At 40.6% G+C, this 25,368-nt stretch overlaps 1 protein-coding gene across 1 annotated transcript in view; it reads right to left on the bottom strand.

The window, feature by feature from the left end:
* chst8 (carbohydrate (N-acetylgalactosamine 4-0) sulfotransferase 8) overlaps nt 1–25,368 on the bottom strand; it is a 111,073-nt gene that overhangs the window by 60,043 nt on the left and 25,662 nt on the right. The window contains exon 2 of the mRNA XM_084541125.1: nt 5,064–5,102. Within this exon, the coding sequence (XP_084397251.1) occupies nt 5,064–5,102 (39 nt within the window). The remainder of the gene's footprint in view (nt 1–5,063; nt 5,103–25,368) is intronic.

Below are 25,368 nucleotides of genomic sequence, written 5' to 3'. Positions count from 1 at the left end.
AAAGCAAGGCCATTTGTATCTGGAATAATCAGCTGACTTAACCTTTTGATGAGAGTGCTATTGATGGCAGATATATATATTTAGTTTTACTGGATTGTTGAGGCTGGTTTCATTGAGTGTGATGGTTGTGGAAATCCATGTGGAAAAGTCATGTGTCCTATTAATGAAATATCCGTGATAAGAAGAGCACACTACCAAAAGACAGAAGACAGCAATGTGGCATAGGTCATATAAGCTGTTTACGGGCAGTGTTGGAAAGGATACTTTTAAAATGTATTTTGTTACAGAATACATGCCATGAACTAAAACCAATCTGATTACTTCCACAACAAAGTGCATTTGATAAGTGTATGAATGTGGCAACCACACCCTGCTCACTAAACAGACCTATTCTGGTGTGTTCTTCTGTTCCAACTGTTAGGCCCGGGTCCACTGAAAGTGCAGTATAGTATAATTTGCTGTCAAGGAGCAAATACTATAAGGGTATGTTAACGCAAAAGATGTTTAGTTTGAATAAAAAAAGACCAAATTTCCTTTTTTATATATATATTTACTCAGCTGTTAAAAGTGGGAAAATAGACAAACGAAATATTCTGTTTCTGAGTTTACCTGAGTGCACAGCTATTGCAACGTAACCCCTTCAAAATGGTTGTTACAGCTGACTGTATTCACATCAATGTTATCACACCAATAACAGTCCTTCAATACAAAACTCAAACTCAAACTGAATGTGATGATGACAAAATAATACATATTTGAGGGTTGCTTATGTGAGGAGGGAGTGTGGTGGGCATGGCACTTCATTAAACCGTTTCTGTAAACCTTAGCAGGACAATGGTTCCATTGTTTCCTCTAAAATAAAATAAAGAAAGACAGAAAAAGCACATATTAATGACAGTGACATAGTTTTATGCTAGGAAGCATACTTGACATTAAAACCACGAGGAAACATTTTAAACATATACAACTTTTCCACAGTAGCGCTACCCACAAGTACCTGAAATAATAAGTAGGAGGTGAGGAAAAGTTGTTGCTTTGTTGTCTTCCGGTATCTTCTTCGCAAGCGACAGCACATCAACCAATGAGATGAGTGGGATTCCCGCTGTCAGCTCATTGGTCACAGAGCAGGAGACGGCCTGGGAATAAGTTTAACGTAAATTGTCATACAAAGCACCCTGTTATTCATTAATTCCACTGACATTTCACACACTATTTTTGATTCTCACGGTAATACAGGACAGAGTGCGTTCAGCTCAATACGGGACGCGTACTTCTGTTTCTAAATACGGGACGATTCCGTTTTTCAAAGAACGGTTGGCAACCCTACTAGAAGCTAACATGAGCTAATTCCAGCTAGCTAGCATGTCAAATAGCCATAGCAAATCAGCACAAGATTGACAAGTGGCACATCAGCTAAGCATGTAGCCAGTTGAGCTAGCTAGCTAGGTAAGATAGCACGGTAACCTGTTAAAATGCAGACGACTACACCTGGCTAATTAAAAAAAACAAACAAGAAACTTACTTTACGATGATTCTTCAGGTTGGAGGTGGAGTCTTTGGACATTGAAAAGCGGCGTGTTGCTGGCAAACAGGTTGCACTGGTTGCACTACACAGTTATGTTGCTGCCCTGGGGGCAACTGGCTCCAGATCCACTGACTGATCAAGCAAATAGCTCAAAATGATGTTAACATTGTAGATTATTTGGTTGCATGTTCTATACTAGAGCTTCTGGGAGATGTGAGGAGATGCCTTAATTTATTTAGAGAGGAAATGAATTAACAAAAAAAGTCTTTGGGCGTTGGAAGGAGGTTGATCTCTGGTAAACAGAGGTTGCGCTGCACAGTTATGTTCTTGCCCTTTCTCTGTTGTGTCCTTGATTCAGGGTCCGGGCTCCGGCTCCGACGCCATTATCTTGACCGATCACTCAAATAGGTCAAATGGATGAAACCGTTGTTGATTCTTTGGTTGCATTTTCTATACTAGAGCTTCAGGGAAATGTGTGGAGTGGCCTTCATTTATTCAGAGAGTGAATAAATGCATGAAACATTAAAGTGCCGTCATGTAATCCTTTGATTTCAACAACGTATCAGTATACTAATTACCACCTGTTTAAATTGTTTCTGTAACAGAATACATTTACTCATAATTTGTATTCTGAATACAAATACATGTAATCCATTATTCCCAAACACTGTTTATCAGTAAACATTGCATACCATGCATTTCTGATCACAGTAGTAAAATACTGCCTGGCTTTCATACCTAGGATGTGATCAGAAATTCAGTACAGAGCAAAAACATTTTTTTTTTTACAGCAGCAATCAGAATCATTTCAGCTCAAACTGCTAAGAGAGTCAATATTTGCCCTCATTGTCACATGCCTCTCAAAATTTCAGTCAGTTTTGCAAGTTTGAAAAGTTATACGTCTGATAAAACGGATGAAATTGCGCCCACCAAATCCAAATCAATATAGCCATAGAAAAAAAAAAAAACAACAACAACCATGCATCAGATTCAAGGAGCAGCTCGATCACCGTCTCCACCGTCACTGATTAAACTCTGCAAATCATTTTGTCACATGCTGCTGTGGGTTGATACTATGAACATGAATGATTAACTTCCCTCCGTCGACAGCTTCTAAGTGGTCTTTTAAATTTCTGTCAACAATATTCATTTTCTAAGGGTACTTTTATGTTGCCGTTCATAAATAGATTCATTACACGTCTTGCGCAACCACCTCAAAATAGAAAACAATTCACAAAAATGTCCTCCTCCAGCAAGCCAAATTCCTCTAGGGGCAAAACAATAGCCTTCATATCTTCAAACAAATGCAAGTATGCAAGCTCTGCTGAAATGTTTTGTGCTGTGCAGCACTGTGCATAGGGATGTACTTTGCATATCTATTATGCGCTTTCTCTGTGAACAAGCAACCTTGTGGAACTCATCCGAAATCTGCTTTATATTTCTTTTGAAATCAATATTCAGCTTGTTGCTGTTTTCAAGTCTGCCAGCAACAACTGCCCCCAGGCACCCAAATCATAGGGCTCTTGTGAGAGGAAGCGCTTCCCTAATACTTGCATTACTTAACTCTTAGGGGAAAGAATAAGGGGCTGCTCTATGTGCTCCTGTCCAACTTAGTTCTGCATTGCTTTAAAGGGAAGCTTGTGTGACTGTTTTGGAAATATTCAGCAGCAGGTGTCCTACTGAACATAACTTCAGCCTTTTAATGCTTGTGAAGCTCCACTATTGCTGTTTTAGCATTGGTATGTTAAGTTGAAAGCACCCGCAAGAATAAAGATTGTGCTTACCTGTGAGGTGTCAGCATAAACAGATGATTGAATGGCCGCACATAAAGAGAGATGAGAAAAGAGAACAAAGAGGAAAAAAGGTTAGTCACGAGTTTTACACAGTGTTTGCTTCTTTTCTTTTTTTCTATAAGAGAGGATTTACTGCAGATGCCAGAAAAAAAAGCCAAAAGGAAAAATGAATAGTTACTGTTTGTTTTCTTGGAGAGAATTAGATGAGAAGAATGCTATGACTCATATATGTGTATGGTAAATATTTAGCTGGAAACAGGGGCAAACATCTGGGTTGGCTCTGTAAAAAGATATCATCATCTATTACAAAAGTCCCTTGTGTTAATTTGTGAGGTTTAGATGCGCTGTTGAGTGGAAGCCTGGAATATGAATATCAATACTGTCTCCTGCTACTCTGCTATAAATAAAGAATAAACAAACAAATAAAAAAATGTTTTTTTTCATGGAAATGTTGAACTATTCCTTTAGGTATTTGACTGTTTTACGGTGCAGGTTTTCCAACAGATCAGCAAAATTTTATACCACGATTTGACAAATTCAAATAATACAATGTGATGTGCAGTGAATCACTTTATGCAGCGCCCTGTTCTGAAGTGCAAAGATGTCAGTGCTTCTCTCTCACTCTGATCTCAAGATTTTCACTCCAAAATCACTGTACAAAGAACATACAACATGTGCAGCGCTCCCACTGTTAGGAAGCTGGATACAGCAGAAGGAGAGGGACAGACTCTCCAGCGCCCATTTAGGAGAATTTCTAGACACCTTTTCATTCCTGAAAGAAGCCCCTCGTATTTAATTAATGCAATGCCCATACCCTCTGGTCTTCTATCAGCCTGTCTTCCTGCTCATGCTCATAGCCATCAGCCCTGGGGCCTCAATGAGGACTGCCCTTGGCCCTTGGCCTCCAGCCTAGCCCAGCACAACTGTGAAGCTCGGCTTTGAGGCCATGCCCAAGGCAACGCAGACCAAAATCAATGTCGGAAAAGTGAGGGGGCGTTTGAAATGATCAGATGAGGTGGGGAAAGATGCAAACCCTCTAGAAGTCAATTAAATCAGTTAGATTGCTCATTCTAGTCAATGCAAAAAATGGCGAAAACAGAGTAGTGTGAATATGATGTGTTCAATAAAAAAAAAAAGGAATCCAGGCCATTGTTTTAGCACAGCTTTCATGCCATTATCCTATTTAGTCTCGACAGCCTGTGTTGCTGCTTCATAATAAATTGGTGGTGATTTAATTAATTATACAGTGGTATTAAATAAAACATTAGGGAAATTATATTTTATTGAATTAACTGTTCACCTTGGCAATTAATCTACATTTAATATGGCCTGGCCTGTTTGAATTATGAAAATCACTGGTGGTGGCTGCACGACACCCCTTACAGATACATAACCTTCCCTGAAAGATTATGCAAATGACAGCGGATGTTTTTATAATGAACTTCTTATTTTAGTATCTTTGAAATAGAACCATCAGTTAAAGTTTTTGTCATGGATACGGAGGGGAGACGTTTAGCAACTGGAAGCAAAGCTGAAGGGAGAAAGTTATATTAAGAATGTTTTCAGGCAAGAAGATTGTCTTGTGCTATTATGGTAACGCTGCTGAGAAAACGCCTTGGGTGCTGTTGCTCATTACAGTTGCTTTTAAAAAACGTGCTGTTTGTGTTTGTAACCATCACATTCGCACTGTTATCCAGATGTGCAAATGGTGAAATGTCGGAAAGAAAAATAAAATGCATTCCCACCTGACCTTTCGTCATTGTTTCTCCGGATCTGCTTTTCATCTATAAGGTTAAATTCATTAGCAAGGCATCAAAACTATGACCTAACTTTACAATAACGTAAATCCACGATGCTAAACTTTAGGACTTGATTGATGGGAATGATTCGTGGGAATTCTGCCTGTTAAATACCTCTTGATGCGTGAGAAAAAACTGTTGACCTTGACTGTAAATCTGGTATGGCTGTATTTGCAAGCAAGTATAATTATCCCGTTGTGCTGTTAATGAAACCAAGCAGGCATCTATCTTTTATAATTACCCCAATTAATGGAGGTTTGCCTTAAATGTTTAATTATATAAATATTTGCATTGTAGTGATGGATTTTCAGCCCCTTATGTAAACACATCTGAGCTGGCTCAAATGCCATTAGCAAATACCTATTAATGTTTGCCTTGAACTGCTGGGAGCCGTGCAGGTGTGACTGACAATTCAGATGCTGTCAGATAAGCTGTCCATCACAGAACAGTGGACTAAATGGAAATGCAAACCTGTACGGTAGAAAGGTATGCAGTGATGTTCCTGTGAGGCATTTGGAATAAAGGTGTCCATCAAATCGCAAATGTTATGCAGCGTAGCAAATTCCCACCTGTGCACTTAGGGAGGTGGAAATTAGCATAATAGCCTATAGTGATGTATTCAGGTTTGATAGGAGGATCAGGCTCTGTAATTATGAAAATGCAGAAATTCACATGCTTAAGGATTTTTTTTGTATAATTCATTTGAGCCTAAACAGGCTTCAGCAATGTAACATTCATGTTTAACAAGGTAAATCCATCAGGGTTGAAGTCCATTGATACTCCAGATCACAGTCAACATTAATCTTTTGAGGTGAGGCTGGTGCCTGTTCTTAGCACTGACACTGAAACAAATCTGAGAAAATCTACCCGTGGAACATGTACGTGCTGACTTCATGGTTAAGATATTTATTTACTGGGTAAAGATTTAATTCCCATTGTTGGATTTTATGATCAATTTAAAGTTTACACCGTCTCCCTACTAATGACCATCTCATCAGTCTGGGGATCACATTCGACCGCCCCAGTTCTGCATTGTTTATATTGTTGACTCACGCTAATTCTCACTATCCCCACTAACTCATTTCAGCTAATTCTGATATTTCTCACGGGCACTGAAGACAGCATACTGTTAATTAATTTGAGCCAGTATCTTTGCACTTTATGCTCAGCACAATTAGGCTGGTACTCTCAGTTTAGTGTGCAAAATGCAAAATTGGCTGAGGGAGGAAGCGGGTTCTTGTAATGAACTTTACGATGTGATCAACTTGTAGATCCGACAGACACACGTGCACACACGCTTGGCTAATATCCAGCAGGACTGTTTGTATTGCTCTGATCACTGCTAGTCTCAGGCTGAGAGGCCCGCGGAGTAAACGTTCGCTGCACCTGCTAGAAAGGAAGTTGTAACCTGGTGTGCAACACACGTGTTTAGGCTGGCTGATTAGACCTCTGCTAGGGTTGACTAGACCTTTATCACGCAGACATTTTGACTTGTCATAGGCGTAAAATCACAGGTATAACTGATGACATTAATGATAGCTCTCTTCTGTTTAATTAAAGCCTGCCAGTGAGCCAGCGTGCACAATATCAGCAGACAGAAGCCTGCACACCGAGGCTGAACAGATCCCGTCTGGTGATACATTTGAGTGAGAACATTTGTTTGTGCTTATTCTCAGATCTCAGATCTCAGATCGTACCGACAGTTTAAATCAGTCAGAAAATCCTGTCAAAAAGAGAGAGCGAGATAGTGTATATTAAGCTCGCCGCTGTCATATCATGATTGTTTTACCTTAGCTCAGTACCTTTTATTCATGTTTCCAGTCGCATAGCTAATTAATTTTATGATTGAGATGTAATTAAGTGGGAAAATTGCCATGGGAGGGTGTTGATGAGACGAGACAAAGGTTGCTGAACTGCATGCGCTGTCGAGAAGTTGTTGAAAATGGATCTGACAATAAACCATGCCCCAAAAAGAAATTAGGCACAAAACAACACATGTAGTCAAAATAAATGCAGTACGCATGTGCACATACGTGTAAGCTTACAGTTGACAATATCTGTTTTCAGTGACTATAGCTTCAGAAATGTTAAATGGATCCTTTACACACAGGAAAAAAAATAAAAAAAATAAATGCTTTTGGCGAAGTAATAAAATAATGAAAATCACTGTGAAATGTAATTCTTTCTTATGGCCTGATGTTCAAGAGGTAAACTACTAACTTATTCCATCTTACAGATATATATTTCCTCATCATAGTTGAGAAGATTTACTTCTGTTAGTGTGACAAAACATCTGGTTGGTGTGTTTTGTATTTGCTTCACAAATGAGGAGAGGAATATTGTTTCCTGTGTTGCACATTTATTATTATTATTATTATTATTTCTTTTTCTTTTTTTCCCAGTAGATCACAACTTCCAATCTTCTGTAACTGAGGGGGGAAGCCTAACAATTCAACTGGGAAGGGCACGAGTGCAGCTCATTATGTGAATGTTGCCATGCTCCGGATCCGTCAGCAAAAATAATTAGGTGTTATATTACCCACTGTCATATCTTATGAGCGACTGAAGCCATCCAGTTGGGATCAATTGCGCTCACTTTGTGCGGGGAAAAGTAATAAACACAATTATGCTTTTTGCTGCTTTTTGAATTGAAGCCGCACCGCGTGACTGAATGGGCCGTGTACACGCACTCAAGCTGAACGCCGTGCCAATTACCACAAATCATAGTCAGCTGGCTTTCTACCTCCTTTAATAGGACTCAAAACTTTCCCCCTGCTTAGTGTCGTTGAGCACGGCCCCTTTCAACACTTCCATCTAATGTCATGCTCATTAGAATATAAATTGGTTTGTGATTACTACCTGCAACTTTGCAACCGGACCGACTGATAATGATGTGGCCAGAGACAGGGAAGATTAAAAGGCGTCATAGTCGATCATCGGCATGTACAGTCATTCTGTCACCGTTACTGTTGATACAACTTGATAACAGTGATAACTCGCCTTTTTCTAGGTTCATTCTTTGTATATTCCCTGTGTGCATATGAAAGTGAATAAACAAGATCAGTGTCTCATCCGCCTCTAGGTCGTGAGTGAAGAAAATTAATGAATAACTACAGTACTTGGCTAACTGTTAGCCATGGTGGCTTCTAAATACCAACAGTTGCCTAGCAGCAGCGTTCTCATAACTTGCAGCTGATGTTACGTCAAAGCATTTTGTCTGCACAAATTACCAAGAGTTCACAAGTTCTGTTTGAAGGCAGCAAAGCACAGGAGCCATGCAAACACTCAGCTCAGCCACCTTAGCGGCGCTGCGTTCGCTTCCATCACCACTAGAAAGAAATTCATTCTAATGTTTTTTCCCTCTGGTGACATTGCAGGCAGCCGTACACATACACGCTGACAATGCAGACGATGTGAAAAGCGCGACGTTTGAATTCATTGTCACGCACATGGATGCGTTTTTATATCATTTGCTCCGTGTTACACCAGTTTCAATGCTCATCTGCATTGAAATTAGTGCTACGGGGTGAGTGGGAGCACGAGGAGATAAGAATTTATAGTTGGGTTCACGGAAAACTAGACACCAAAGGTTTGGTGGGGAATTCATGAGTTTGTTTTTCCTTGTAAATCCATTTCTTCGCCAGAGACCCAATAAAGTTGCCACAAAGGGACACATAAAACCAGAGATTAGCTGTCACTTTCATACCAATGAATGTTTGTCTCATGTGACAGAACGCCAAAGGAAATATATACCAATAGCAATGACAACAGAGTGTTAAGTAGCCACAATAAATCCAGTTTTCCAGTGGTGATTCACTGTTCTTAAGAATGATTGGGAGCTGTTTTTCCGCTCTCATGTCAGACACATAGAAACACAGCTCTTGATCGGAGGACAGACAGTCTGAGCCTTGAGACTTCCTCCTGCCCCGGCACACGAGCAGCCAACATGTGACACGCGCGTGCTGATCCCTGTCGCAGGCAGAGGATCCATTATATTAAAGCCTGATTGATTTCAATATCCTGCCACACACAGAGCTTGACATTTATATTGAATTAAAAAGTGGGACTTTAATTAATTCACATACCCGCTCGGCTTAATAATACTCCCCTCCATCTTCAACACATTGAATTTAATCGAGCATGTCTCATTGGAAATGTGAAATGGATGTTTGGTGCAAAAAAAGCATTCTTAGAAAGAACAATAAATCTGCCTAATGGAGTTTAATACAAATGCCTGGCTTCTAATGTCTTATTTTTTCCTTGGCGCTATGTAAGAAAGTGGTGTGATTATAGATCCAGGTCGTGACAATAAAACTGCAAATGACGGAAATCACAATCCATATGTTATATCGATTCCCATTTAAACTAAGCGCTACTATCTGGATGTTGATATTCTATGAAGGTAAGAAAATTGCTCAAAAATACAAAGAGACTGGAACGCAACTGAATCACATTAGTTCACATTGTGATCAGATCTGCGGTTTAATGGCTATACAGAAAAAAAAGGAGAGGAAAAGAAAATCTCCACAAAGCAAGTTGGAAGGTCACACTGTGACGGTCACAAAGAGAGCTGAGTGGAGATGTGTATATATATGAATTCTAATTTTTACCAGGTGTGAACCCGTGAAGTGGATGTCATTATTCAGACAGTGTATCCAGATATAAATGCAATGCCACGTATAAATGACACTCAAAAGACATGTAACAAAATAACAGCTCTGATGCAATATTTCTTGGCTTTTTAAGATGATTGTAGACGACTCAAACGTATTACAACTCCTGAAATAAATTAAAATAAATGTTTGTGACGTAAAACCTCAAAGTAAAAGAAAACTTTCATTTTCGCATTCAAGAACCATACAAATTTCACAGTTGATGAAAACCTGAAGCAGATAATAAAGTTATCTCATTTATTTCTGGTATTTTTGGTTTGTGGCATAAAATTGCATAAAACAGCAAACACATGAATCCTGTTTGGGTTGTTTTACCGACTAACTGAAGGTGAACTGTCTCTGAACTACAACACTTTTTCGGTCGTCTCTGGACAAATGAGTAATAAAAAGACATAAAGAAACAAGTGAGACATGGTCTGAAGGGTTCTGCTGATGAAGGCACGGCCTTCACACATTCAAGTTTGGTACTTTAAAAAGGAAGTCCACAACACTCTGAAGAAACCTTGGGTTTATCGTCTACCTAGGCATTGAGGCAAGTCTTCGTTGATGCTAAGATGCTGCCGTCACCTCTATACTGTTTCACAGACTGACTGATCTGCCCGCATGTAACTGCAATTAAACCACAACTATATCTACAGAATATTATCACAACTGCATGGAAAGCCAGGAGTTTGCCGTCTTAACAACACACATGTTCAAATCGTTATTCCTTTTTTGTAGGAACAGGTGAAGTGGAATAACATTGCTCAAGGATATTACGCAGTAATCTCCCAGGAGACGCTTCTTAAATTTGGTCATAAATAAATCATCATGAAAGACGTCTTGACACCAATCACAGCAGGCAGAATAAGGAAGTGGAGGGAAAAAAAAGAGTGACTACAAGAAGAAATCCTATAATCTGCCTTGTGCTTTCAGTTTGGTTCAAAACAGTCCCATAATTGTCTAACTCCATTTCTAACCAAGGCTTAGACAGCATTTCCAGCAGACTGGCAGGTTGCACATCAAAAGAGGCTGCATGAGAAAATAATTAAATATATATGGGGGGGGGGGGGAAAGCAATATACAAATACAGCTGCAGTGAACGCGTAGGTGGTTAGAGGTGCATTAAGTTCCAGCGGAGCGTGATAACGCTTGCCTGAATTAAATGAGCTGCATTAAACAAACAATGCACAACGAAAGGAGAGATTCAACAACACTGAAAAATGACCACTGCACACATACAAGACAACATTTCATGGCCATGTGGTGGAATTAATGACACTGCTTGTGTTTTCTTCCCTCTCTTGTCTGTTATTTTTATATATTTGAAAAGCCAGCCATAAAATAAACAGTGCTTCTGGCTGTGTCTCATAAAACCCCCCTATGGTGACGGCAGACCTTTTTGACAGAAATGTCCAATCAAAGCAGCAATGGGTCAATGTGGAGATGTTCCAGGAGTGTGAGTTATAGCCGAGTCCAGAGTGTTATTTTAATGGGGCTGCAAGCAGTGGCTATAAAAGCTTTGGCAGCTTGTTGGCTCCGCAGGCACCATTCATGTGTATCTCTTAGTTGATGCAAACCTTATATAAGCTCCGTGGGATGGGGGGCTATCTCTCTAACATAGTGTCTCAATTCTGGGGACTTTTTAACGCCGAAGCTGGTAATGACTTCAAGGTCTGCTGCTTTTTCGCGGTGAGACAAACGGACTGGAAGATTATTGTGTGTGGCAGCACGGCCGCATGTGCTGCACGAGACGTTTACATACATTTTGGATCTCCAAATATGAAGCAGGAACCAAGGTATCATGGGTAGTGAGGAAAAGGCACATGACAAGATGATTCTGCTGTTTTGCGGGGAAGAAGGCACATCCTTTGGAGTCTGATAAATCAGCTCCCTTTACCAGTAGTCCTCTCACACCCACAACATGCTGCTATGAATTATACTTGACACTTCTCCCCATTTATTTTCTCTCCAGATGGCACCCTGCCCGACATTTTGGAAGTCAACAAATAAAAAAAATAAAAAAAAGTACCCTTGAATAAAATTGAAAAAGAGTGAGTAGTAATATACGTGGAAGCAGAGTTTGTGTAATTAGTTTTCCCTGACCCCTGAAACAACGGGCTGTTATCCTCCCAGCGGTTTGTCCCCCCGCTGCCTCCTCTCGATTTTCATTGCAATCACCAGCCAGTTCTTAAACGTCTCTTCTGAGAGAGCTTTCAGTATGCACGGACAGTCATCCTAACATCTTCATCATGAGATAATGTGCTTCATGTTTATTCCGCCCAGCGCTGAACCCTGCTTGATAATAAATTTATCACCATCATGTTCTTGCACTGCCTCTTTCAGAGCCCTCATTTTATCACCGCAAAAGCAGCAGTAAATTGGCTTGCGAGTTAATAGAAAATACAGACAGCCCACAACTGACCACACTTAAAGTATGCTGCACATTAGAGCTGAGCAATTTAGCCTTTTTTTCTGTTGTTGCGTGGGTCCAATTTCTTTTCTGTTCACAAAAACTAAAGACAAAATATGATTTAAAATGAATTTCGTCAAAAGACCAGCTGGGACAGGTGTTTGGGTGACAGCAGGAGAAGCACTAGTCTTGATTTTATGAGCAAAACCTCAAATGAGCCAACTTTGTTTGGCAAATGCTTACATGCTTTTTTGGTAACGTGAAGCGGTTTTGATCACGTAAATGTCATTAAATCGTGCAGTTTATTGAATCACTCTTCACAAAAGGCTTCCTTAGAACACAGAGGAGCTCTAACGCTGTATATTGAGACTCTTCCGTCGCTGCTATATGATGAGACGGTGTGCAAGAAGACATGGGAAGTGTAGATGCGTGTCAATTCACTCAATAGCTGTTACAGTAATAGACTGGTAAATGAGATGGAGGGACACTCCTGAGACATTTGACATGCAAATTAAATAAGAAGTAAGAGCCGTCGACTCGGAATCCGCAAGAGATCATGGACCAATATCTGAACATACACCGCTATTAGTCTATAGACAAAACTGTAATTTGATGTGATTTCCCATATGATTTTCCCACTCGGATCTCTCATCGAAGCAAATGAATCACATTCACTAACAAGAGTCACGTATGAGGTGGCATGACACTTTGATTGTGTGTAATTGACCGCCACTGTCGTTCTGCATAGTTAATAGAAAAGGAAAATCCAAATAGATGAATGCTTTGCCACTTTAAAACGGTAACAGGTAAGAATAAGTAAGTAGTTTTAGCAAAATAGGTCCTATGGAGTAAATATAAAAAAAAAAGAACAAAAAAAAAAAAACGGTTTATCTGTAACCTAACAATATGCTTGATTCATTCAGGTCTGGTGTCGTGACTGGGTCTTTGTCATGGAAATGTTCAGTTTTTTTGGTTATTGGTTAACCTTTGAGTTGTTTGGTTACTTTGAAAATACCAGTGGCTACCCCTCATGGGTCCATATCTGTTTTATGTCCTGTCTTTGTTTGATTTCCACCCCTGCGAGTGTCTACTCCACCCTCATCACCTCCGTCTTGTTATCCTTTCTGTCAATATCAGTCTCTTTCTCTTCACTTTGTCAGTTTGTCCTCGAAGTCTTCCCTTGTGTTCCTCACGTCATCGCAGTTTGTGCTTTGTTTAGTTTTTGAGTTTTTTGCTTTTTGTTAGTCTGCCTTTAAATTGCTCCTTAGGGTTTTGTCTTTTTGGATTTTTGTCAGCCTTCAGCTGCTGTCTTTTTTTTTTGGCACTGTAGTTTTAAATAAATCACTTGCTTCCTGTGTCCAGTGTGGACCTGACATTGGTGTGAATGTTACTTAGACATGTACCACCCACCTAGACCAGACCAGGCACCCCCACCCCATGGCAATGACACTCCTTGATGGCAGCAGCCATCCCCAGCAGGATGCAGCCTGACACAGGCACACACACAAAAACGGTTTAGGAACAACTCAGAAAATATGAAAAACAGCACAAGGTGTTGACCTGGCCTCCAAATTCACTAGATTCCAGACTGATCAAGTGTCTGTGGGATGATCCACAGAGGTCCCTCCCCTCAACCCATAGGACCCAAAGGCCCCCACTAACAACAATCTGTTGCCAGACACCGCAGGACACCCTGAAAAGGCCCATGTCCATTCTCTGATGAGTCACAACGGTTTTGGAGGCACAAGGGAGACCTACACAATATTAGGTCATAATGTTATGCCTGATTGGTGTATTGACTGAATGCCAAATTGCCAAATTGGTATACGCCCATGGGGTGCAGGACGAGTAATCAACATTTTCCGGTTTACCAGGTAATTACTTTGTCAAAAATATCATTGAGGATACCTACTATGGCATATCAGCGATGTTTCATATAACAACACTTTTCAATGGGATCTTTTAAGGCATGTGACGCCCCCCCCCCCCCCCCCCCCATCCCCAAACGTCCCTCCAAATCTTATTTTAGTTGTGAAGTTTGGAGATATAAAACAGTACCTCCATAGTCTTTTACTAAAATGTCCAGCTGCTGTTTACAAGACACATCTTGTGTTCACGCCTTGATTTTGCAAGCCTAGACAATGCTGCAGAGGTGCAGGTGTATATGTGAACATATGAGAATCCCTGTAACCATAGAAACTCTCTCAGTGCTGACAGGCTGGCAGAGGAGACGTTCGGAGCAGAGAGGGCTACGGGCGGATGTTTGCACAGAATATTAGGAATTAATGATTCATGGACAAATAAAGCAGAGATTTTTCTTCATAAGGCGTGTGACTATTACAGTAGAAGACCCTTGTCTTTGGTTCAGTGTGTGGTAAATAATCAAAAAACACGGTTTATTCCAAACGAATGATAGCTTTGCTCATAATACTCGTTAAAAAAAAAAAAGTTCCAAGATGGAGTTGAGGGAGGGATGAGCCCCTATAAAAAAATGACAACTTGAGACACGAGTCAATCTCAGTCAAACCGCCCTTGTACATGAGCTCTGGTATTAATCTCAGTTTACACAAATGTAAATTCCAATCTTAAATTTATTCTTATACGCACATTTGTATGGTCTTCCCTGTGGCAAAATGTCAAGTCACAAGAGCGCTTAATAAGATAAGAGCCACAATTTAGCAGCCATAGATGATAAGTAACATAAGGCACATCAGCACCCATTCACGGTGGTCACCAAATGATATATGCATATGGTATTTATATATGTAGAGAAGATAACATTTTTAAATCCATCAGGGTTGGATAGGATTAAGTGGAAAAAGTGTGTCGTGTTCCATCAGCCAGATGAACGTATGGTTAAAGTATATGCTACAAATAGTCTAAGATTTGTTAGCACTTCACTCCCACTCTCCGTACCACGGATTTCTCCTTAGGCTTGCTGCATCTCTTTACCAAGGATCACCTCTCTGTTCATGCTGCCTCTAAGGCCTCACCGGGGAGCTCTCCCTCAGACGTTATCATACAGCTGCCAAGATGAAGTTTGAGACACAAGGATTAAAGGGAGCACAAGGTTTTTTTTGGAGCCACTGACACCTTACTTACTCCAGAGGAGACGTTACTTACAGCAATACTGGATGTTACAGTGTTATGGCACTAGGGGTTCACTACCACTTTTAGTAATATTTATGCAGAGCACAGCTCTGCTCAGGTTCATTTAATTTCCTTGTAATAAAATTAAGTGAACGCCGCAGTATTGACTTGAAAAAGTGCGCTGTCAGCTGAACTTGATGTGAAATAAAAAAATCACTTCTCACCAGTTATCAATCTGCACAGTCAATCCTATGAATATTTGTGCTGGGCTTAGTGAAATGATTGAGATCGTTTCTTGTTTGCTAAATTAATGGAATAACGTGCTTAATTAGAATTGACATTAGACTGAGTAGTCCATAAAACAACAACAATTTGGGAATGCGTGTGTTTCTATTTGTCAAAACTGTATTGAAAAAACAAAGCATCCATGACAGTTCACCCACCAAGAATCTCCTTTTCTGCGATGATTAAAAGTAAAATGTGCATAGCAAATATTAGTTAGGCTCAGTCATAAATCATCAGTGAGAACGACTCTTCAGGGCAGCAAAATAATCTGCAGATTCAGAGTAAATGCAGCCTGATCAATGTATTCAAAGCAGTTTTGCATGAAGCCATCCCAGGGTTACTTCACATGTTCCAGCTGTAAATCCCCAGGCTCATATCTGTTAATCGAGAGAGAAAAATATGTTTGGCTTGTTAGTTGTGGATGATTTGATTAATGGCCACCCTTTTCGGTCGACTTCTCCCGTGATGCATGTCAACCTGGAGGGGATGCTTGCTCGTCTCATAACGTGCTGTTTGGAAATTGTAGGTGTGCGCCAAAGTGATATTTGCATTAGCATACTAACAAGCACTATCACTGTGTGTATGTGTGTGGACGGTCACCAGTAGTGAGGCAGGACGGGCTTTTTGCTGAATCCTGAAGATGAGGGTATAATGAATTGTGTTCCGCATATGGCACATTGATAAACTCACTACATGCCATTAATCAGCAGCAGAGGGAAATGGGAGAGTCTTGGGAATGTGCTTTGATTGACAGGCTAATTTAGTGAGAGGAACAGCTTTTCTTGCAATGAATATGGCTCTGCTTACACGGGCTAATTAAAGGTGGCTACTGCGAGGGGCAGACTTTACCGCAGATTTAAGTGGTTGGATCAGTTTTCGTCAGATTAAATTTTCGCGGCGGGATCGGGTTTGCGAGACGGAATAAGTCATACAAAGGAGATGGAAAAGCTGCTGCACAGTCAGAGACTTTTCAAAGGCGTTGGTCAGTAGCTGTGGCAGGCCGGCTGCCTAGCTACAAGCATGCCAGCACTGGCATTGTTTGGCCAGGAAACGATTATAGCTGTTTTGATTGCCTACATAAAAAGATGATCGCGGACTGTGATTATCTCACTCATCCTCCTTTTATAGCGGTGGAGCTGAGATGGCATTAGACATCAGCCTTGCCCTCAGTCTCAAAATATCTTATACGCGTTGCCCCCCCTTTGAATTTCTTCCGAGGGCAATTCTTCTTTTCTATTAGCATCTCATCTGGCATTACACATTGAATTTTCTCACTTTAAATTTGTGTGCCAAGCCGTGCTTCTGCTTGAATAGCAGAATAATCCAATCAGCGGAGAGAGCTTCAGACCAAAGACATCTGACCTCTACTGAAGATGGGATCTTGTCAAAGAACATCTTATTTCAGATCATTCTCTGCCTCGTTTGTGGATCCCCATTCCTGCTACGTGCGACATGCTCTTTTTTCTTGTTCTGTTTGTGGAGCAATGTGTGAGACACTGGGAAAATATCATGGAATATTCATTGCAAGGGAGACTCTTGATAATATTATGCAAACACCTGAAGGTAGAGATTGCTTGCATTTTGCATTTTGCATGTACATCTAACAATCTAAGAAAAACAAAATGAAAAAGAACTGATCATCACTTTTTGTCATAATGTACTTTATTAAGATGTATTTTTTATGCTTTTGTTATTTAGAGATTTAGATTTTTATTTCTTTTGTAATTATTGCAGCTGTAGCAATATAGCGATAGGCCTAGTACATAAATACTGAGACAACCTGTAAAATCCTAATCACTTCAACTGTATTAAAGCATACAGTGCCAGACTTACGAAACCCCAGTAACAAAGAAAGAAATCCAATAATTAAGTCTTGTCATGTGTTGAAACCTGTTGAGAAAGCAAGTGATGCCAGCTGATGCTGAAACAACGGCTGTCCAGACTATCCAATTATCTGACCATATTATCTTGTTGCTACCTAGAGGAACAAGGTCAGCTGCTGAGCGTCCAGAGTTATCGGTAATACTCCTGCCGGAGACAGCACTGTCTGCATTGCATCATGTGATGACTTGAGGCTCGAAGATGTAATCTCAAGGAACCCTCTGCCTTGGCAAGTACTTCGGCTCCTTTGACAGACTAGCCAACAGCTGTCTACTGCTGTTTGCCTTTCTGCTGTCTTCCAACAGTCTTCTGCTGTGAGGTCGATCACCTGACCTGTCCATGCAGCACAGCCCAATGCCTCCTATATTCCTCTGAAGGGGACTCTGTGCCTGACAATCAGCCGCGAGTTCTCTCTTTGCAAAAAGACAAAGGCATTCACAAATGCACCAATGGCTTGAGTAGGATTAAATGTAACCAAATATAACACTGAGTGTGGAGTCAGAATGCATTAGACGTTAAATGCCTGCTGTAACTTAATTATGTGATTCATTTTTTAACAGGATCTTACGATGCTGGAGTAGTCACGCTATACTGTAAACCAGCCTAACACCAGATGGAAAAAAGAAAGGCATCTCAGAGCATGAAGCACTTGCAACTCCATACAAATTACAAGGCGCTATAAGTACAATCTGGTGATGAGTTTGTGTGTAGAGCAGACAACAAAAGGCAGTGTCCTGACTCTTGATAAGCTGATAGAATGGCCCTCTCTGCCCGAGGAGGTACTTGAAAGCAGCAGCCGAGTGTTTGCAATCCTTTAACATGGAACCATGGCGGTTCCGCTGCTGTACGGCTGCGCCACTTTGATTGTTACATCACATTATAGTTGCGGAACATTATTTAGTGAACTGTTTATAATGAGGAAACTTGCTCTGCTGCGCTACTGCGAAATGACGTCTTATACTGTTAAGTCACATTATGCTTATGGTAAGTTATGCAAGTGGTATGGCAGTGATGCAAAAATATTAATCAGGTGTAATTTTTGACTGCTGCTGAGGGCACTGGAAGACATAGTAGAAAAGGCTAATTAGAAGAACATGATAAGTTACGGTTTGATGGGTTTCACCCCCACAAGGGCTCACACAGGATAAATCTAATTTAGCAGTTGTCCCCAGACGCGTACATTCCTTTGGCTTAAACAATATACTTGTCACAACACCATGTTTAGCCTGCTGTTACACTATATGCCCCAAATGTTGCATACCCCTATGTGTTTTACATTTAAATTACGGTGTAACTTGTTGAGAGCATTAACCAATTTTCTACTGACTTACTGCAGCAAATAAAACAACTTGGATCCTGCTGGAGGAATTGAATTCAAAGACTTAACACTAAAGGCAAAGACAGTGGTGGAGAGACAGGAGATAGTGAGTAATATCCTTAGTACACCACATCACTCACCAGCTTTGGGAAACCTCTACCATAGTAACACAATCCTCATCCAAGGCCTCCAGGTTTTCGTAAAAGGACACAGGGCCTGAATCTTTCATTAAATGAAGCCTCATTTCATTATTTAGAAGATGTTTTTTTTTTTTTCTGCCTCAGTTCACATGCTAAATGCCAACTGGCAACTCCAAGGCCGATTTAAATGAGTCAAATTCGGGTCCCATCTGCCCTGCTGGTTGCCTTACTCTTCCCTGCGAGTGAGTGGGTGGGCAGACTGGATAATGCAGTCAGCCTGCGAGATGCACACCGGCTATCTGCAGTGTCATCTGTCTTCCCCCTAAGCAGCCCGTTCACCTGTGCCAAAGCCACGGTCTCAGCAACACGCAGACCCCGCCGCCACAGGTGGGACCGTTTTTAATCAGAGTGCTTCAACTCCTCTATTACTCATGGTGTCATTATGAAACTGAATCCGTCTTGTATATTTAATCTGAACAACTGGGCAGTCAGAAGAGGCTGGTGAAGCGGGGTACATATGAGATGAATGTGGTGTCTTGATTAAAGAAAAGTGTCCAAACCAAATCAACATTTCATTAAGAACAAATAAGCATCCTAGCTGATCCTGCGACTGCACTCTTCTGGAACTCAGATGTTGTACCTGGTCTGGTCTGTATATCTTTGTTTCCTCCTTCAAACTCAGGTCCTCTACCAGAGTCCTGGGACCTTGAGGGTCCTGTGCAGTATCTTAGCTGTTCCCATCACTGCACTCTTCTGAACAGAGATCTCAGATGTTATTCCTGGAATCTGCTGCAGCAACCAGTGTTACTTGTATAGAGGCATTTCATCAGTCCTTTGTCCCCCTATATGAATGATTACACTGAATGAATGCAGAATGAATGAAGCGATTCAGACTCAAACATTTTTTATGAGCTATGCAGACAATATGGCCTTGTCCTTTCCCAATGACATGGGAAGCATGCATAATCATGCCACGGACGTCTGGATTTTGTGTGCCTTGTGAATGAATGGCTGCAGTTTCATAGACTGTAAAACAGAGAGCATCATTACACACAGCTCTGACTGCTGAGGGATCATTTGAATAATGTAGTTGGTTACATTATTATCTGTTCCATTCATTACTGACTGGTAGAGTGGCTCTGTTCCTATTACATAGGGATAACACTTCACTGTATGAAACCCTTCATTTACCGAGCTGGGTTTGGCATAACGCTGTGTGTTGTCTCCAAGGAGGAAACCATTATCTGCAGAGTAGAAATCCTCTCTTCTTAGAAAGTATTCAGCTTCATACAAACAAAAACAGTCTTCCCCCCCTTTTACTTAATTTTCCAAATGGCTCCGTGAATAAATCTCTGCCGAGGAATGAAGCAGCTTCCATTGCTACTTACCAGAGGGGATTTGTGTAGCTCAGGGTACGAAACAGGAAACAATAAGAAACATAAGAAATGAAAGTGACACAACATCTGTTGACATTAGCCGTTCAGTGAAATTTGACCAATTTGCACTGTCCTTTAAAAAAAAAAAAACTCTTTCTGTTTTCCAATCTGCTAATTTACTGAGCACTTTCATGACACAATGGAAATTTCTAAATTATTTAGAAGATTTGGCACCCACCAGTATTGCTTCTCTAGTGTGCTCTCTTGTTAAATTGGTGCACAACATAATAGCCACTTTATCAGATATCTAGCGGTATGAGCTATTATATTATCCTGTGAACGTGCAAGGGGATATTTTAACATGCAGATCCCCTGGCAATAAATTACATTCCTGATTTTGGAGGCATATCAAAAATAACGCATAAATGTGAGCGATGCCTTGACTTATCATTTCTGTTTAAGCTTTATTGATTGCTTCCACTGCCAATGAAGCCAAAGGCAGGGGTCAACCACAGGGCAGGACTTCTGGAGTCGGTATTGTCTTCGCTTTACTCATCACAGTCAATACTACACGGATATCTCCACACCACGTGATCCATTATATACAGTAAATGGAAGTTTTACCCAAGCAGTTGTTGTTGGTGAAATACATTCGAGACTGGTATCAATAATGCCATGAATTACATCCGCACATCACGTCTGCAGTCGGCTGCAGAATGAAAATGAATTCAGGCACCGTGGGCTGGACGATCAAACATGTATTCTAGTTTGTTATAGAAATAAAACACTAATAGAGTCAGAATATTAATTTTCTTATCCATTATTCATGTGGTAGCGTAATGGGACTGTTGGTGCTAAGGCCAGTAGAACTAACAGTGCAGCCCTGCTGGCAATGAAATTGGCAATCATGACTTTTAATTTATCGGTGGAGCTTGCGGACCAAATTTCAGAACTTTGAATTTGATGTCGGTCCTCTTCCAGACACAGTGGAATCATACTTTGCCTGAGTATATTAATCATTACACTTAAAACAATTTACACAGTTCAGCGCCTTACGTGACAGCGAACACAACAGCGAACGCAACACATTAAAACCACTGCAGTGGTGTCCAACAAAAAAGATTATACAACGTTGAATTTGTCGCCTAAAGTTAGCATTCTGACACACTACTACGTTCAAAACCAAGTGTTCAGTCAGTCATAGCGCTAATGTTTCTTGAAGGCACCATATATGGCTCCTTAATGCTTAACTCTTGGATTCAAGCTAAGCACAAGCAAGTCATACAGTACGTACTCAGATACCAGGCTCACTGTGAAAATCTGCGTTTGGTTTGTAATAGCCACAAGGTTACAACGACATCCTTTTAGGATTAGTTTTCCAAGCTTTGCTTAAATCTTGTGTGTGAATTAGTTTGTTCCCCACTGGCTTTTTTTTGTTTTATTTTTTCTCAGGAAGTGATCAGAAGGAGAAAGAATCAGCTTTATAATTAGAGTAATTAAGAAAGCACGGGGGCAGGCAGTGTTTTGGATGCCATGAACCACTAAGCACAGTCCCTGGGTGGTAATTACATGTATACACTACCAGCCTGAGCTTTGTTCAAGGTTTTGCTACACTGGCCATGAATTGTATAGGAGCAGCTTGTTCATGCAGGAGGGCATAATTGGCAGCAGAAAGAAAAACACGATCTCAATCTGAGGCAGTTGTAATGATGCAACTTGGGAAATAATCAGGTATGAGTGTTCAAACTTCCCTCCTGCATTCAATGCATGCTTAAACGGAGCGATACAAATAGTTAAAAGATTGCGAATGGTTGCAGTCACACATAATTTATTTATTTTTTTATTTACATGTATTGCTATTGAGGATTAATTTAGTTTTGTGCTGGGGAAATATGTTTTCAGCCATGAATAAGTAGAGTTCTTTGTTGGAACATAAAAAGGTAACTGGAGAAATGAAGATATCCTTCAAATCCACTGTACGTGACGTTTTGAAGCCTCACATTTCACTGCACTGAATACATCTCATCAAATGACCTTGCTGCATTGTTAGAGCAGCGATGCCCCTCCTCTGTGGCCTGAATGTACCACTCTCCTGCACTAGTACTCTTACAATTACAGAGTGTGAGGAGAATTGGCCGTTTCTAACTCCACTCTGAATCACTCTGCTGGGGATACGCTGCATCAGGGGTACACCTGGTGAGCAGACCTGGTGTGATACTGATAAGATATATTTTCCACACCTCTGCACCACCGATACACACTGACACACTATTACAAAATCATTTACATTGTGCCCAACCCAGCCCGCCTAGTATCCCATAGATCATCTCCAAGGAGGGAACTAAACTCACATATTGGGAAAGGACTCATCCATCCCCTGCCAGTCAATTAAAATGCCTTACCATGGCACTGTAAGTCAGACCCGTGGCACGCATCTAATCTTAAGTGCAGCTTTCACAAAGTTAATGGCAATTATGGCAGACACTTATAATTATAAATGAGATGCTGAGGTGTTTATTTAAAAGCCTTTAGAGGAACAAGGTGTGTTTCTCAACGCAGATTAGCCACTGACCTTTAATACTGCAGTGAAAAAGAAAGTGGTTCTAATGATGTGTACTGTATAGTGTGTAGACATTTTAAATTTTTTTTTTAAATGGAAATCTAGATTCTTGTCCGCACAGGAAACAATTAACAGGACGGCAGCACTTTGTGCAACTAATTCCAAATTGATGTAATTAAATGGAATATTTAAAAACCAAAGCTCGGCAATACTCATCATGCTCGTCGCCGTCAAGTATCTTAAGACTGTTGTCATTTCACATTTGATTTACTGTTGAAGAGGAGGAGGAAAAACATGCCAAAATTGCGAGTATACTCAGCTTAATCTGTGCACAATTGCAGAAGCTTTGGCAATCAGGTGAAGAAAAAAAATAATTGCAAAACAAATCTCTGATTAGATATGATGAGGATTTCATTAAAAAGCAATAACAATGATAATGTATCTTTGATTCTAACTGGCTCTGTGCTTTAACGGACGCTATCACTGGACGGTGTTCTTAAATATTACCTTGCGATATCTCATTAATTCCCACTTAATTATCATCACATACCATTTGGTGGATGACTCGGGGAAAGCTGTGAAACAGGAAGATGGTATCAATATTGGAATTGCGTTCTGATAGGCTCCTCATTCACTTAACAAGCAAATGATCCCAGTGCATTTTAGATACTGTAATTAATCATTTACATAGTCTGAGCGCCACCTGATAGGTCATCCTGCTGTGCTACCTCAGTGCTCTTCTCATTAAAATGCTAATCTAAACCGCTGACCCACCCCGCTGCCGAGGAAGACTCCTTATAATGACTCTCTCCCTCGCGCTTCTTTGTGCCCCCTTAAGACCTTCATAACAGGAGGTGTTATAGGCCGAAAACAGGGAACTTTCCCCAACAAAACAGAAGCACTCAGAGAACGTAGATATTCATTTATTCCAATGTGCTCCCCAGTGCTGCGGTTGGGACGCAGGGCTCATTACCCAAATGTGATTTTTAAAATAGCTATTTCCTCTCGCTTCACCTGGCTTATATGCTATATACCATAGGTGAGTGATGCTTGGTGTAACCTAAGAGATTATGAACTGCTGTAGACTCGTCCGCCTGTCAGGACAATAGCAGGCTGGGATGCATGATGAGGAAAAGACTATAATGAAGCAGCAGCTCAGGTTCCAAAAATATGTGGTAGTAATTTAATCATGTCTTACTCAGGTAGGTTCACAAACTACAAATCTGGGTTTACTGGAAAAAACAAGATTCATGACACAGAAATGTGTAAGAAACTCTCTGAACAATAGTTTAAGGGATAAGTAAAAGCTCAGCACAGCACAAAAGTAAAACGGGCTCCCTGGAATCACACCTTCTGACTTCGGCAGTCCTCACCAATCAGAGCCATCAACACAGTTAACGTTATCACTGATTTTCACGATTTGATTCAATAATACAACATTACGATCAACTGCAACATCAGATGAAGGCTATAAAAAGGGGTAGACGACATATATTGTTTGAATACTGTACAATCAAATCTGCATGGAGGTAAATTCACAAGAAGAAGTGTTTGAGCTCAGAATGAACAAAGTCTAAAAAGATCTTGGACACGTAACTGATTTTGCTTTTGTGTGCATTTGTTGCAGGCTTCAGGCCAGCCAGTCGTGAGGATAAATCTGAAACAAGGCAGCGGCCGCTTACAGTTCCAAGCTCTGTTATACTGTATACAGTCTGTTTCATATTACATTTGAACTCCTTCTGTGCGTGCAATCGTTCACATTTTATATACAGTTACACTGGAGTGTTCTAGCCCGCTAACTACCACTCTAAAATGATTGTAAAATAGCCTTGCTGATGGATATGAAATACATTGCGATAATGGAGTGGTTATTTTGACTGAGCACTGCCAGTAAACAGGGCATATGAGAACACACATGAATGGACGGCTGCACAGCAAACCATGCATGCTGCCATCACAAGCCAGAGGACGGCTTCCCTTGACTGGTATGGACATGGCTGTATGGACTAAAAATATTCACTCACAGTTCGCCACACAACACTGAACCGTGGGTGACAATGTGATGTTTATTCAAATGTGATATATTTAAATTTGTGTGAGGCACAAATTAGACAAATGAATTAACATTATGTTGTTGAGTGTGTTCGTTTCCAAGTATTTGCAGAATACAGTCAATTAGACATTCAATTGTTTTTATTTTCATCAGTACTGGGCTAAGGAACAATCCTACTAATACGTAACCAGCAATGCATTCTGATAAATGTAAGTGGGTTTAGGATTAGCGCGCCATATGGGATGGAAAAGGGTACTGTAAAATGTGCATATAGACAATAGCAAAAGATGTTTAACACCACGAGAACCGTCAGCGGGAGTAATTTCATATTCAATTTCGGAGCTGTCAAAAGTCCTTCCCTTATGGTCCTGTTTTGAAAGTAGTAGGATGCCAAACCGCCTTTTAAAGCGTGTTTTTTTTCCTGCCACACTGAGAAGGATATCGCAATCAGTGATGACAGCGATAAATAAGTGTAAAGTTGAC

This window comes from Chelon labrosus (genome assembly GCF_963514085.1).
Source record: "Chelon labrosus genome assembly, chromosome: 3".
Lineage (NCBI taxonomy): Eukaryota > Metazoa > Chordata > Actinopteri > Mugiliformes > Mugilidae > Chelon > Chelon labrosus.
Note: the sequence above shows the minus strand (reverse complement) of the source record. Positions and strands in the feature narration are given on the sequence as shown.